Here is a 14,213-nt window from a genome sequence, read left to right as displayed (position 1 = left end):
CTAGAACATGACCTCCTTACTCATCAAGCATACCAAAGAAAGTTGTAGGCTTCTTGCCCAAACTGGCATCAGATTTTAAACAGCAGAAAACATTTACAGGCAGAAAAGCATGAATTCAGCCAGGAGCCTGTGCTCGCAGTGATGAACCTTGTAACAAAACCACTACCGTTCTCATCTCCTAGGAGCACGGGAATGCCACTAGGCTTTTGATGCTCACTGCAATGTATTCTACTGCTGATCCAGAGCCCACAGGAATCAATGGGAGGGAGAGCAGGCGCTTCCATTTTCAGCTTAATAGGCTGTGGGTCAATGTTTTAAACTCAATTTGAAGGAGCCTAGTGTTTCAAGCGTCTTTTGCCCTGTCTGTAGCAGTGCTAAAGCTGACAGATATCACAATGTCTAATGCAGCTGGTTGTAAACTCATCACCTAGCCTTTCACTCCATTTTCTTTTCATTTCCTGTCTAACACTTAATTCTAAATACATTACCTTCGATGCAGCCAGGTGGCTTGGCACGTCCATGTTTCCCTGCAAGCTGCCTAGCATACAGAATGCATACATCCATACATATTCTTCCTTTCCTTTCAGAGAAAAATACACAAGTTTTTCAGGTGAGAAATGCAGAAGACACTATCAAGTTGTGAATGTGAAACAAGTATCAGCACTTCCAGAAATTCATGCATCGAACCCTTACCTTGTGGCCAAGTGTACACACCCAATACAAGTACCTGAAACAATCAAGGGATTCTAACACCCATTGTTGTATTATTCACCCTCCACTTAAAAGCATCATCTTCTAATTCAGCTTCATCACAGGGTTTGTATCTGAAAAACCTGCCTTCTGATATAAGGAGAAAAAACGTTTAGTAAAACCAGAAGGCTTGTCCCACTCCTTTTCCCCTCCCACAGGATCATATACGTGTTTTTATAAAATCACCTCAAAACCTTTTCTTAGGCGGGCCCAATACATTGAGCTTCTTTGGACTCAACTTTTCCGAACCTCAAACAATTCCTTGAGCTGTAAGAAGAGGTGAAACAGGTCTGAGCGTTGTCCCCTTAGGCCACTGAGTCACCGTGTCACACAACCAGAGAAATCATTCAAACAGTAGCTTGGCTGTGGTGTCCCAACCACAAAATAATATGTTTATTTTTTTTTCCACCACTTTTTGTTGTTGTTGTTGTCATTTTATTGATAAAAACTACACAAAAACTAACTGATCATAATAATTAATTAAAAAAACAAAAAACAATGTTACACATTCTCCTGTGTTTTAGAAATTGTGTCAGCCAGTGAGTTTCACCAAAACACTCTTGCTTTTTAAAGATTTTCCTTCTGATCCACTTCAAGCACATCACTTCCATTTTGGTTCCCAAATGTCCATTAATTTTGCTTACGGCACCGCTGGACTGTAAATATGAGAGTCGATACACCATTTGCATGTTTTCCCCCTTTTTTAGAGCCCGAAAAGTAATTATAGTGTCAACAATGAAGCACAATGAAGATAGTAAAAATCAAAAGCACCCTCCGTAGTGTACAGCCTGTCTCTTAAATGTACATGCACCCAAGTTTCTTTGTTTCTGCTGCATCAATTGCCAATGTCCTTTTGGTTCAACATAAGCTTTAATGCCCATGTCTGGTTTGAAATATTAGCGCTTGACCACTAGAAAGAAAAAAAAAAAAAAGAAAAAAGAAAAGAAAAGAGAAAATATATATCTTTTGTTCGTTTAAAAAGAACAAAAATATTAAACAAATCTTTGAAGAGTAATAAACACTTAATAAGGAATCATGGCTGACCCAACCCACCCAACCCCTTGCCCTCCCCAACCCCTTTATTTTTTACCTGTGGTTCTCCTTCCCTGGAACCGTGCAATGTAGAAAAATCAAATATACAAACAAAACTCTTAATCCATCCCTTTATGTAGCTAGAGTGAAATCTATTTTTTTTTTTTTAATAAGAACTCGACAATCTCTCTTTAATATTTACATTGAGGAATTTGTTTGAAAGTTTAAAGCAAAGAAAATCCTGAAGTTCTCAGTGTGTACTGCACGACAGCATTTCCACAGTCTGCGGAGTTTGCTTTATCCCCTTCCCATTGTCTGCGTTGGAACATTTGTAACTGGAATGGTAGATTTTAGCTTCTTGCCCTGGTCTCTTCTGAGATGAAAGGTCCCTCAAAAGAACTCCCCACTCCGCCCCCTGAAGAAGTCGCCTCCGTCGTTAGTTTGGTATTCTCTCAATGTAAATGGCTGGAGCAGCCGAACGTGCGATCGTAGCTATGAAGCTGTGGTCTCGACTGAGTTCCAGGTTGGTCGTCTCAGCCTGCTCCCGGGACATGGTGTCGTACCCCTTATTTACATGGAGAGGCTTGTGGGCTTGGCAGTATCCGATCACCGGTTGGTCGTAACTGTAATAGGGTAAAGTCTTCATGTGGTGAGGAACCTGCACGAGAGGAGAGACCGAGAAAGAGAAACGCGTCAGCAATGCGTTTAGCCATGCATTTCTTCAGCTCGTATCGCAGCGCAGCCTCAAACACCCTTGCAGGAAGACAAACCTTTGATGCTTCTAGGTTGTATGCAGCACCTGCAGTTCTCTCTTCAACAGGACTACTTAAATTTGTCTTAGGCGGTGGGTCCCCACTTGTGCACGGACGTTACACCTGCTGAAAGCCTACCCCATGCACCATCTGGCTAGGAAGGGTAAACTGGAAGCTGCTGGTAAGAGAAACCTTTACAAACCGGCCCTTCTTCCAGGGCCTCAACAGGGGCCGAGCATGCATTTCTACAAAAGCCAGCCCAGTGTGAGCACGTCAAAGGACTTGAAATGCTGACTGCCAGCACGTGTAGCTGGTGTTAACGGCATGAAGGTGCCACAGCTGGATGTCGGGAAAAGGTTCTTCACGAGGAGGGTGGTTGGGCACTGGGACAACCTCCCCAGGGCTGCAGTCATGGCCCTGAGCCTGCCAGAGTTTAAGAATCATTTGGACAATGCTCTCAGAGACATGGTCTGATTTTGGGTGGTCCTAGGTGGACCTACGAGTTGGACTCAAAGATCCCTGTGGGTCCCATCCATCTCAGGGTATTCTATGATTCCAGCTTTCAGCACAGCTGGACCACACGTTTATTCCTCCTACAACAAAGCTGCTTCCCCAAGGTCTTGATTTCATGGGTTCTTTATCTTACCAACCTCACCAAGAGCCTCAAAGAGCCTTTACAGGTGCTTGCTGGAGCTGAGCAGATCCACACCTTGTAAAAATGTACTGGAAAAGTCTACAAGAACTATCCTGATTTTTTTTTTTTTATGTAAATACAAAAATTCCAAATTCCCCCCCTTTCCTATTTTTCATAAACGTCCTGTGTTTGCAAATGTTAATCCTACAAGTAAGTATGATTTATGGCACAACATCAGACACAAATCTTTGCAGATAATTTTATCATCTGCAAGAGATGAGCTGATCGCATAGAAGGAAATGTGCTCTTAGGAAAAAAAATCACACACTGCAGGAGATACAGGCAAGAGTTTATTCTAACACAGCTAGAAAACCTGAGCTCATTATAGCAGGAGGTTGCCTACATATAATTCAATCTTGTAACAAATGCCTCTTTATTTTCCACGCTGAACTTTAAGCGGAGACTACAGCACTAATTTATCACAAATGTTCATTGCAAGGTGCACATCATTCAAACAGGTACAGAAAAAGCAAAAGGCATTAAGAACAATTATAAGTTCTGCAGGGCGAGAGTTCCTCTTGCATTTGGATCTGGGAAGCAGCAAGAATCCCCCCCCCATTTCTCTGCAGAACGCTGGAGAGCTTCCAGAACTCTTCCACTAGCTGGAGCTTGGCTGAACACGTCATTTTCCGTGACAGTTGAATGGCAAGCATGCAGAAGACAAGCTGCTCGGCAGAATTTGATGGGACAACTGTATTCACTTGTGGATCAAATTCAGCCCTAGTGCAAGAAACTCTTACCTCCCTTTGGATACTGTAATATCTGTGCCAATTTGTATCAGGGCTGGAATTTGTCCTCAGCCTTTAAGGCAGCTCTTTATGGTTCTATAAAAGCCAAGGACTGTTTGTGTTCTGCAGAGTTGAGAGATTGAGGTCTTGGCTTTACAGCAATAATACACAGTACATTAACCATCTGAGTCCTGCGTGCAGCACTGTTTGCTTGTTTTCTCTCCTTCTCCAAACAGGAGTCAAAGGGATCAGGATCTCAACAGCATCCCTCAACGGTGGATAAACGCATTTCCTTTCCAGCCGGGTTGGTTGAAGAGAACCTCTCAGTTTTCACTTAAAAAGTCAGCTTTGTCTATGTCTGAGGTCACATTAATAGAGGTTGGTGTGCCTCATATATGTAGGAAAGGTGGATAGTCTTTGTTAATGTAAAAAAAAATAATAATTAGGTGTATCAGGCTATTCTTGAACTTAAAGAGTTGCAGGTTTATCTGGACAAAGTGTTTCAAGACCAAGGAAGCCCAGCTATGGATGTGCACCTCCCTGTTTCTCAGGCATGGCCCTTCTACTGCCCTTGTTCTCCCTCTTTTGGGTCCTAGATCTCATCAAGGGTATTTAAGAGAATCGTGTCAAAATCCTTGAAGCATCATCCTTGAGCTACCTCCAGTGAAAACTAAATGAAGAAAGTTTTTGGGATGCCTCTCGAATCGAGGTGGCAAGCCCAGGAACCTTCCTGCTCAAAGGGAAAGCCCCAGAGAGCTGAGGCCCCAGAACCCAGCCTGCTTTCCTTCCCTGACACTGCTTCCAAAAAGATAGGATTGTCATGATCAGTTCTCATTTACAATGGAACAGCAGCGCATGAACACTGGGCTCATAAAAGCTTTTTCAGGACACGGCTGCGACTACACCAATTATTGCAGAGGTGGGCAGATGCACCGCCACTCATTTGGATGTAAGTAATAAGGATGGAAAAACACCAAGGACATCATTTGCAAAGCTGTTCTGCTTTTCATTTAAAAAAAAAACATTCATATTTTAAAAGCATCGAAGTTGCTGAAAATTAATTTTAAAAATATTTTTCTCCAGGTTCTAAAGTAACTTCTATTTTGCTTCATTATTGCTACAGAACCAGTGCCTGAGATGCTGAGAGATATGACCTTCGACAAATCATTTTATGAGCTGGAAAATGAGAAGATGATGTCTTGCCCTTGCTCGGCCTCAGAGACTGGAGGTCTTTGAGGCAAGGGTGTTTGTGCAGGGACTGAAGCAAGCTCGCTCTGACCTAAGATGGGGCCTTTTCGCTGCTACGGCCTCCGAGAGAGGAAATAAAAAGCAGATGACCAGAAGGAAGAACACCGAACAAGTTACCAAATACATCCCCCAAAGTAAACGCAGACCCTGGGATTCTGCCATCACCATCTTATGGCCTCTTCCCTGGAAGATGCAGTTTTCACTGGGGAGAAAAGGGGAGGAAGGGTGGGAATTAATCTGCCAGCAAACAAAAGGTAGAGGCAGGAACAGAACCAGGATGCTCTGGCACGGTGCCCTTCACTGTCTCCTCCGCACCACTCGCCGCAGCCATTTGTGCTACAAAACTCTTTATTTTATTTCATTTTTTGTGATCTTTAGGCTCCCTTCCAACCCAAACCATTCTACGATTACCTAAGGGATGCACTCCAAAGTCACCGGCGTACACGTGCTGGACACACCGGTGACATACGTGGGCTAAAAGCAAGCAGGATGCCATCCTCTGCCCTAACGCCTGGCCATAAGGGAGCGCACGGCCTCTCCAGCGCTGCACACAGTTGATTAGGTCGATGAATGAAGGAATCTCTTCTCCAAAGAAAGCACTGACTCTATTAAACAACAAGCTTTATAAGCACTTCAAGTGTTCAGCAAGGGTTTTCAGCTAATGGGCTGGATTAGTTAGCTTGCATTAACTTCTGAAGCCTGCACCTCTGCAGATCTTCGCTGGAAATGTAATAAACATTGCATCTTAGGAGCCACGCACTTGAAACAAATGTTCTATTGCAAGTGAAATTTGCATAAACCCCCAGCTACAGGAGCAAGATAAAAGATTTAGTGGTGGAAATTCAGGAATGTAAATCTTCCCTTTTGAAGCTGAATTGACATTGGAGAGGTTAGCGGCTCAAGAGCGCTGCTGCCAAATAACAACTCCCTTCAAAACAAGCCGGACTAACTCCGGTTTACCTGAGATCCAGTGAAATCCCACATCCGCATTCAAGATATTTCTCAACGTTCCCTGTCCAGTTTTCCCTTGACACTCGACAATGACGTTCAGTTAAACACCAAGTCATTTAAATGTGTAAATGCATGTATCCATATTTCAGTTCAGGCATTTTTTATTTTTAAATGCCGCACTGATTTTTATCAGCAGCTTTATTTACTTGCATCAGAAATAATGGGAGGTAACTAACTCTAAAATTATGATGTTTAATACACAAGAAAGCTCACTTAAAAAATGCCAGTGATAAGAGTTCGGTTTCAAGTTCTGCTTCACATGGATGAAGCCATTAGTACCTAGATTTTTCAACAAAACAGCAATAAAAATCCTTATTCTGGAACTTAAAAAGTACATGAGCAAAGATGAAACCATAGCTAAATATCCACTGAACATGAGGAGCTTTAAAGAATATTGGCTTGGGTCCTAAATGAATACCAAGTGACCTTATTTCTGAAATATTTTTCTCTTCCTACCACCTTTCATAGCCTGTTAAACACCCTCATACACCCTTAATTGCTTGCCCTGCCTCACATCGGGAGGCTCGAGACAACCTGAAATTCAGCCCTGCTATGAACCCAAAGCTATGACACCTTACATCAAGTAACACCAAGAGAGTTTAACACAATACCAAGTTCTTGCTGACTGCAACTCTGCCGAAGTATTTTCTTGGCTCACAGCACCAGACTTACTGCAGGGAAGACTAGTTGAGGATCAGACAGAGATTAACGCTCTGTCTCGCACAGAATCACTTGCAGTTCTGCAAGATCTAATCACCAGCAGTCCCAGGTTGAAATAATTTCCTGGTAAACTGTTAAATCAAATTTTGGAAACACGGCTTTTCAGAACAGATCTATTTCATGTTGGAAATATTACGAGTTTTTCCTTTCAGCTTCGTTTTGAAGAAAGATCTCCCACCATTCATTATCCCGCAGAGAAGGAAAAAGAAGGAAAATCTTTCTTGAGAAACAAGAATGGCCATGGATGTCTGAATGACTCATAGGACCGGGATTATCACCAAAAGGACAGACCGTAATGTAAGGACGGGCTGACAAGCTCAGCACAGTTTCTGGAAGAGGTCTGTGATGGAAGGGAGCTCACTTTATTTTTTTTTCCCTGGGCGCAGAACGGCGTGAGGGCACAAACTGCCACAGGACCCTCAGGCACGGAACTGTTTGGCAAGAACCTAAAAGCTGGAACACGGTGATGGAAGCGTCGTGCCAGGGCATTTCAGCTGTCTCAGCACCTTGTCCTTACCCTGTTTAGGTCTTCAGTTCTGCTGCTCGTGTTCCCACTGAGGAAGAACACTCCATTTTAAAAATTAAGGACAAGCTGTATTCATCCTGATGGAAAATGGAACAGGACAACCACCACTGCCTTGCATTAGGCACATTTCTAAAAAAACAAAGAACGAAGCATGAGTATTTTCGGGCAGTTAAACGTTATCCAGTTTCAGATTTGCTGGTATTTTATAATCCAGGTAAACCGAATTATGTGTAAATACTTGCCTAGTTAGTGATTACATGATTAAATTACACACAAATTCAGAAGTTGTCCACTTGTAGTGGAAACTCAGCGTTACAGAACATGGAAGCTATGCTTCCTCATTAGTGCTAATATTTAGTATCAGAACACCATGACTTCATTGCTGAATTAACACCATAGATGTTGATAAATCAAATTCAGAGTTCATTTAAAACCCGATCATAATTTAGAGTAAAAATAAGCAAGACATACTATCACAGCTTTACAATTAGCGAAGCATGCTGCTTCACCTTAGAGATAGATTGATTAGGTACATTAGGCAGATATAGCTGGTATCAACAGTTTCAGTGGATTTCATGCTGCTGAAAAATGACAGCTAACAACCCCGGAACATCCCTTTGGAGTCAGTTCAGAAAAACATTCCTCTTCAGGAAAACACACAGTCAGACACTTCCTGATAAACCCATTAAAATGGACAAAATACGGACTTTAAAGGCAGTTCTGAAATACCAATGGCTATGTCTTTTATTCGGTTTCCAACCGGAATAAACACAAGAATGGCTGCCTGTTTTATTTTTAAATAAACCTTTTGTTCTGAAATTTGTGTTGCCCGAGGTAAATCTGATTTGGGCAAAAATTAAAAAAGATTTAAAAAATTGCATTTATTAAAAAAAAATGCAGACCCTGAAAGTCTGAGCACTCCGTTAGGAGGTGGTGTGAGGTTCTTAGGAGAACTGCTTTTATTGAAGTCGTCTGTGCAACATCCAAGCATTTCAGGAGAACTGTCAACTTGATTTTTATGTGAAGGTCTTCAATATCTGTAATTAGCCCAGCTTTTCTAAGAGTTACAGATCCCGCTGGGAACCGCCTGAGGTTGGCATGCCTACATTAGGCACGAAGCATTAAGCAGGATTCCTTCGGTAGCCTGAATTGTAGGTGCAATTCCCTCAATCAATTCCCTGCAATTTCATGTTCAATTTCCTCCCCACTCCAGACAGAAGCCACTTGGGTGCCTCCTCTATTTCCTCCCAAATCAGATTAACGGTCTGCGTAGCTCCCTCCAGGAGCCAGGCACAGGAAGGAAGCCTCAGGGTGTAGCCACGGAGCCCAGGCCATGGTGCTGAGCCCACCGCTGCCCTGAAATCGTTCCTATCACGAGGGGATCCCCCACCAGGTCTGCATCTCCTAGCTATGGATCAGGAACCTTCTCTGTATTTAAACTTAACCTGCAGAACAAATCCTTGGAAGGCTGCGGATGGTAGGTCTTGGGTCGGGTCCTAGTAAAAATAAAATTGGTATCCGTGGAAGTTTGGAGCCTAAACATTACAAACGACTGACGGGGGGACACCACTCTTACTCAATTCTTGTATTTCTAGCTGGGAAAATGGGATCCCAAAATTGACATAAACTATCAGGAGAGAGGTCCTACTACGACAAACGTGGAGGAAGAGCAGGCGGGAGGCACAGGGCAGAAGAGAGTGCAGCCAGCAGGTACTTCTGCATGGCCTCCTACATTTCCAGTTATAGTTCATAACAAAGTAAACTTGTAATAAATAACCACAGGAATTAAACAACAGTGTATTAAAAATGATTATAAGCATATTAACCTAATAAATTATATGTCATGGTAGTAGGAAAATTATGGATCTATGGGACCATATAATACTGCAAAATTGATTCCATATTAAAAAAAAAGTTGATTAAAACACATCTATTAATTTTTCATATGCCATTAAAAATTTCATCAACTTTTAAAATGTCTGTAAGCTATACAGGGTTTACCATAAAGGCAGAATTTTATGATTTACTCAGTCCTTGCAGAGTGTATTTCATGTTTTAAACCCCTACATAATATCACGCTGTCAGTTCTGCTGCTATCATGAACTAGATTTCAAGTTTCCCTTTCCTTCCCTACAGACAGCTCCCTAATCCTTGCAGCCCATCGCCCAGGTTCCTCTCCCTTTAAAACCAACCCTCTCCACGGATTGCTTAACTAAGTGTGTTTCTCCAAAGATCAGGAGGAAAATCATGCACACGGCACTGCTCCCTCTACGGGCCGATTTCATCTTTCAATCAGTAAATGAAAAGGTTTCCCTAAAGAGAACTCCCAGAAAGGAGAAAGCCTTCTAAGCCTTGTTATTGTTCCTTGGGCAAAATATTTCTTCTAAATAGCTTTATCTGTATTTCATGGAGTATCTGCTCGTGACAAAAAGGCTCGCTGATGAAAAGCTTCAAGTGAGATTCCCAGTAACCTTCGATTTTCCGCCGCGGAGGGCCGATAAAATAAACAAACTATCCAGATATTCTAATTGGAAAGCCATTAATATTGCTTTCAGTGCTATTAGGATAATTTCCTATAGAATTCAACAGGACGGGGAGGTTGGGGTTTCAAAAAGGCTTTCACATTACTTAAGGACAGAAGATGAGCTTTGCAGAAGCCCTGCAGTGCCTTGCAGCAGTTCCCTACCTCAGGTTCCTCGGGTCCCTTTGGGTGCCGACACACACAAAGGCATTCAGATCTTGAGTTTCTTTTAAGGCACCTCAGTTTTCATTTAGATACTTTAAGAAGCAAGGTTCTCCAGAGGAATGCCTGTTCCCTAAGTATCGCATTAAGAGCTGCTAAGCGTAGATCATTTGTACTTAACCTCCGAGGACAAGGCAAAGGTCCATCGAGCCAAGTCTCCAAGGGACCAGGAAGAAAGAGCAGAGCACAGGTCAGCAGTGTGGTAATACCGTCCACAGAGCATTCTCCTGACCTCCAGCGCTCCCAGCTTCACTTAGCTTTCTAAACTGCTGGCATTTCAGGCCTGAAATACCACGGGGCTGGATCTTCCCACATATCTAAGAGCCTGAGGCACCCTCCCAGGCCCGGGGATGGCTCCGCACCCTTCGGCAGATGGTTGGATTTGCAGCTGCGTGCTTAAGGATCACAGCTCCCCGCACCACCTGCAAAAGGCATTAAGACAATCGGGTAATGCAGAGCAGTAAGGAGAGGATATTCCTATCTGGGAGCCTTCCTCCAGCCCCAGTACTTGTTGTTCCCTCTTATTTGCACATGCGAATGAACTGGAACCTTTGGTTCTCCCGTGCCCCCGTCCCAGACAGGATTAACTGGCTGACTGCACAGCGGCTGCCCTCGAAAGGCAAGGCTGACCTACGTGAGCTTTGAATCACTGCACTAAAACTTGAACCGGCTTCTGATACCTTGCTGGGGTCACAGGATATCCTGCAGCAACAAGGTGGATGGAGGGAGAAAAAAAAAAAAGCCCAGGAGACATCACCTCGGTGCCAGCTCCCTCTGGTTGAGTCCTACGTGGAGTGGAGGAGAGGAGCCAGGAGAACGAAGCAGATGGAGACGGATGCTCTGAGGAGAAAAGGCTGAAAATCGTCCTGTCATTTCCCTTTTGCAGCAAGGCGTGCTCTCAGCCAGCGAGGCCGAACACCGTGCCTGTTTACCTGATCCTGGGGAAGCTCCTCTGTGGCTTTCAGCACAGCAGGTGCCACAGCCACCTACGTCCGTGCTGGAAATGCCAGGAAGAGGCACCTGGGAGGTGAACAGAGCCTCTGCGAAAGGTCCAGCAGCCAGTGTGGGAGACAGAGCACTCTGCTTCAGTCCAAAAAGAACAACAATAGAGGAAAAGGTAGAGTTGTTTTTCCACGCAGCCATCAGGAAGATGGCAACCTGCTCCATCCGTTACCCACAATAAGTAAGTGCAGTATTCAACGTGAACATCTGATGACGTGGCTGCCACACTGACAAACGAAGGCACCGGAGAATGACTGAAACAAGTCTCTGCCGCAGATTAAAATACTGCCTTCTCATTGGAGCTATACAGAACTTGATGGCTTTTCCAAGAGTTTTAAATACTATTTGAAGTTGTACGTGAAATCTGAACGTGAAGCCACCACAAATGTACTCCTGAAAGGCAGAGGCACATGACTCGATTCGCACAGTGTTCTGTCCTCAAGGCATAAGCAGTTATAAACAATGCAACACGAGGGCTCGTGATTAAAAACTACTGGTGCTAGAAGAAAAGGGATACTGGGTCTCTTACCAGACTGATAAAAGGTAGGAAGCTTTTCCTGCTCCGTTAGCTAGTTATGCTATACCCAAAAAGTTAAGGTTGGAGTCAGATGACAGTCTCAACCCGTTTCTGATTGAAAACAAATGCTTAAAGCCACACTTATAACTGGCACTAATTCCGTTTAATGCGGTAATATTAAATAGAGACAGCATCCACACCCTGCATCCCCAACAAGCTGTAGGGTGGCAGAGCCCTTCTGCCCCATTGGCACTTAAAATTCAATGCTCAACATTATGGCATTGAGCTAAGGTAAGCAGATCATTTGTTTCATTTTTCAATCACCCTGAGATGATTTGAAGGGGCAGAAAATGGGCACCAAGAGAAAAATAAATGGCAGAAAAGGGAAAATAATAATAATAATAATAATAAAAGCTACAGAAGCTCATGCTACTATTATTTCACCTGGTCTGGGCATCAGATGGTCCATGCCAGACCATCAATGTCCAGAGCTGTAGACCAGGAAGGTCTTAAGAAACCAAAAGCAGAGGAGCGAGCAAAGCTTCATGACTGTGTCTGAGCACAAATTCAAGACGTTATTATTTCTCCTGAGAAGACAGTGAGATACCAATTTCCTTTGGGATAAATTTGCTCCAGTGGGACAGAAGAAACCGCTGGCACTACAGACCTCCTTGGACACGGGAGGGAGCTCCTATTAGGCTGAATGTCTCAGCAGGATTCTCTTCACGGGAAATTACAATGTTTTAATTGCCTCCACTGTCTCCTAGCAGAGGAATCGGTGTGTACAGTGGAACAAACACACTGGAAAGAACATTAATCGGCAGCAGAAGGGACAGCCTCTCCTCCCGATGTATGTCACTTCCATTAGCGCTGATGGGAGCAGTGTGCCTACGCTGAGAGGCGACGGCAGCCCCCCAGTTTCCAAAAGGTACTGCTGTATGACTCACATTGGGGTGAGGATTTATGTAACTCCGTCTTCACTCAAAGGCTGAGGAACAGCCTCAGGATCTCGCAGCGCTGTAAGGGAAGGAAGAGTAGGGCAGAGCTGGAGGGAAATGGCTATTTTGGGTTCAGGGAGAGAAAATGATTTAGGGATGAGGGTGAAGCGTTGGCAGGATGCCGCTGAGCTGCGGGTGACACGCTGCTTAGGGCAGAGGCTGGGACTGGGGGCGGCAGCTTTATGCTGGCAGAGCCAAGAAGCTCAAGTTGAACTTTTTGTGTCCTGACCCTGGAAGACAGCCCTGTTTTGCAGGGACGGGGAGAAAACACTCAGTTCTTTCCCCAGCTCCTCTGCCAAGCCCGTGGAGCACACAGGCTGCGACAGAAGAGCGAGGTCGAGTCCTTAGCAGGGTGCTGAGGGATGATGCTCCTCAGCCCAGCAGCTCCAAGAAAAACCCCTCTGCCTGAACCTCGGAGTCTGCCCCAGCTATAAATACACGACCAGTGGCTACACCTGCAGAGTTCACCCCACGTACCAAACGGAACACTACAGAGGAATATTGTGGCTGAAATTAAATTAAATACCAGAAAAAGCTTGGGAACACTTGGGTATGAACTGCTAAAGAAACTCACTGCATTACAAAGGCCTCTCTTGATCCTGGATAGGGCAAACATACTCTGCCTCTGCTGATCTACGAGCATGCGACTTGCAAAGGAGGGCTGCAACAGCAGCTCTGTTAGCTGCTTTCCGAAGAGACCCCTGAAATGGCAAACAGCAAAACCAGAAAAGGCAGGGTAAGGACTCACACAGGAGACAGCATTAGAAAATTAATAACAAACTTGGGTTCATGCTTCAGTCATGTTCTATAGAATCTTTGTATATCAGAGATCAAGCAAGCAGAAAATTAATGCAAGTCTGTCCAGCATTGCAGGCAAGGACATTTCACAATGATAGCATTATTTTTTAATACTCTACAGGAAACAAATGACTTTTTCATTCCTCTGGGCAAGTTTTGTAATATGCAGGAAAATCATCAGTAAAGACATATTTAGAATCCCTGAGAAAACTGGAAGAAAGATGGGTTAGGAAATATTCTTGGCGTAGCAATCTTTGCTGCCACAAAACCAAGCGGATCAATTCAATTACTCCATGAAAGCAAAACCAACGGAAATAGTTATTGTGCAGCAGTGGCTTAGTGACACTTTTAAAGCAGAAAGGGAGGTCTGGATGACATTCAAAACAAAATGCATGCTAAATCCTAAAAACAGGCACTGTGTAACAGAAGAGGGGAGTGCAGCAACTCCAAACATACTGAAATATCGAGAAAGTGGGGTGCGGTGGTTGCCCCGCTGAGAACTGGCAGGGAAACCACATGGTTGAGACGGCTAAATAGCAGATTAAGGGTTTTATGGTCCCTGCAGAGATGGCAAGCAGCAAGTTGTCTTAATTTTGTCCCATTTCTGAATACCAGCAGAGCTGCTCCAGACGCAAGTTGAGGCTGGAGCAGCCTCGGGACTGCTCCCTGTCAAGATCACCACTCTCCCCTTTCC

General features: G+C 44.0%; 1 protein-coding gene across 4 annotated transcripts in view; it reads right to left on the bottom strand.

The window, feature by feature from the left end:
- Nucleotides 1-1,105: 1,105 nt before the first annotated feature.
- The window catches only part of LRRTM4 (leucine rich repeat transmembrane neuronal 4), a 204,976-nt gene continuing 191,868 nt past the window's right edge, over nucleotides 1,106-14,213 (bottom strand). For 2 of the 4 annotated variants that reach the window (XM_035345060.1, XM_035345061.1), the window contains exon 4: nucleotides 1,106-2,440. In XM_035345060.1, the coding sequence (XP_035200951.1) occupies nucleotides 2,219-2,440 (222 nt within the window). In that variant the 3' untranslated portion in view covers nucleotides 1,106-2,218. The remainder of the gene's footprint in view (nucleotides 2,441-14,213) is intronic. The other 2 variants (XR_004755779.1, XM_035345062.1) reach the window with 2 other exon arrangements.

Source organism: Oxyura jamaicensis, chromosome 22, assembly GCF_011077185.1.
Source record: "Oxyura jamaicensis isolate SHBP4307 breed ruddy duck chromosome 22, BPBGC_Ojam_1.0, whole genome shotgun sequence".
Lineage (NCBI taxonomy): Eukaryota > Metazoa > Chordata > Aves > Anseriformes > Anatidae > Oxyura > Oxyura jamaicensis.
The sequence above is the reverse complement of the archived record's forward strand: the minus strand, read 5'-3'. Positions and strand labels throughout refer to the sequence as shown.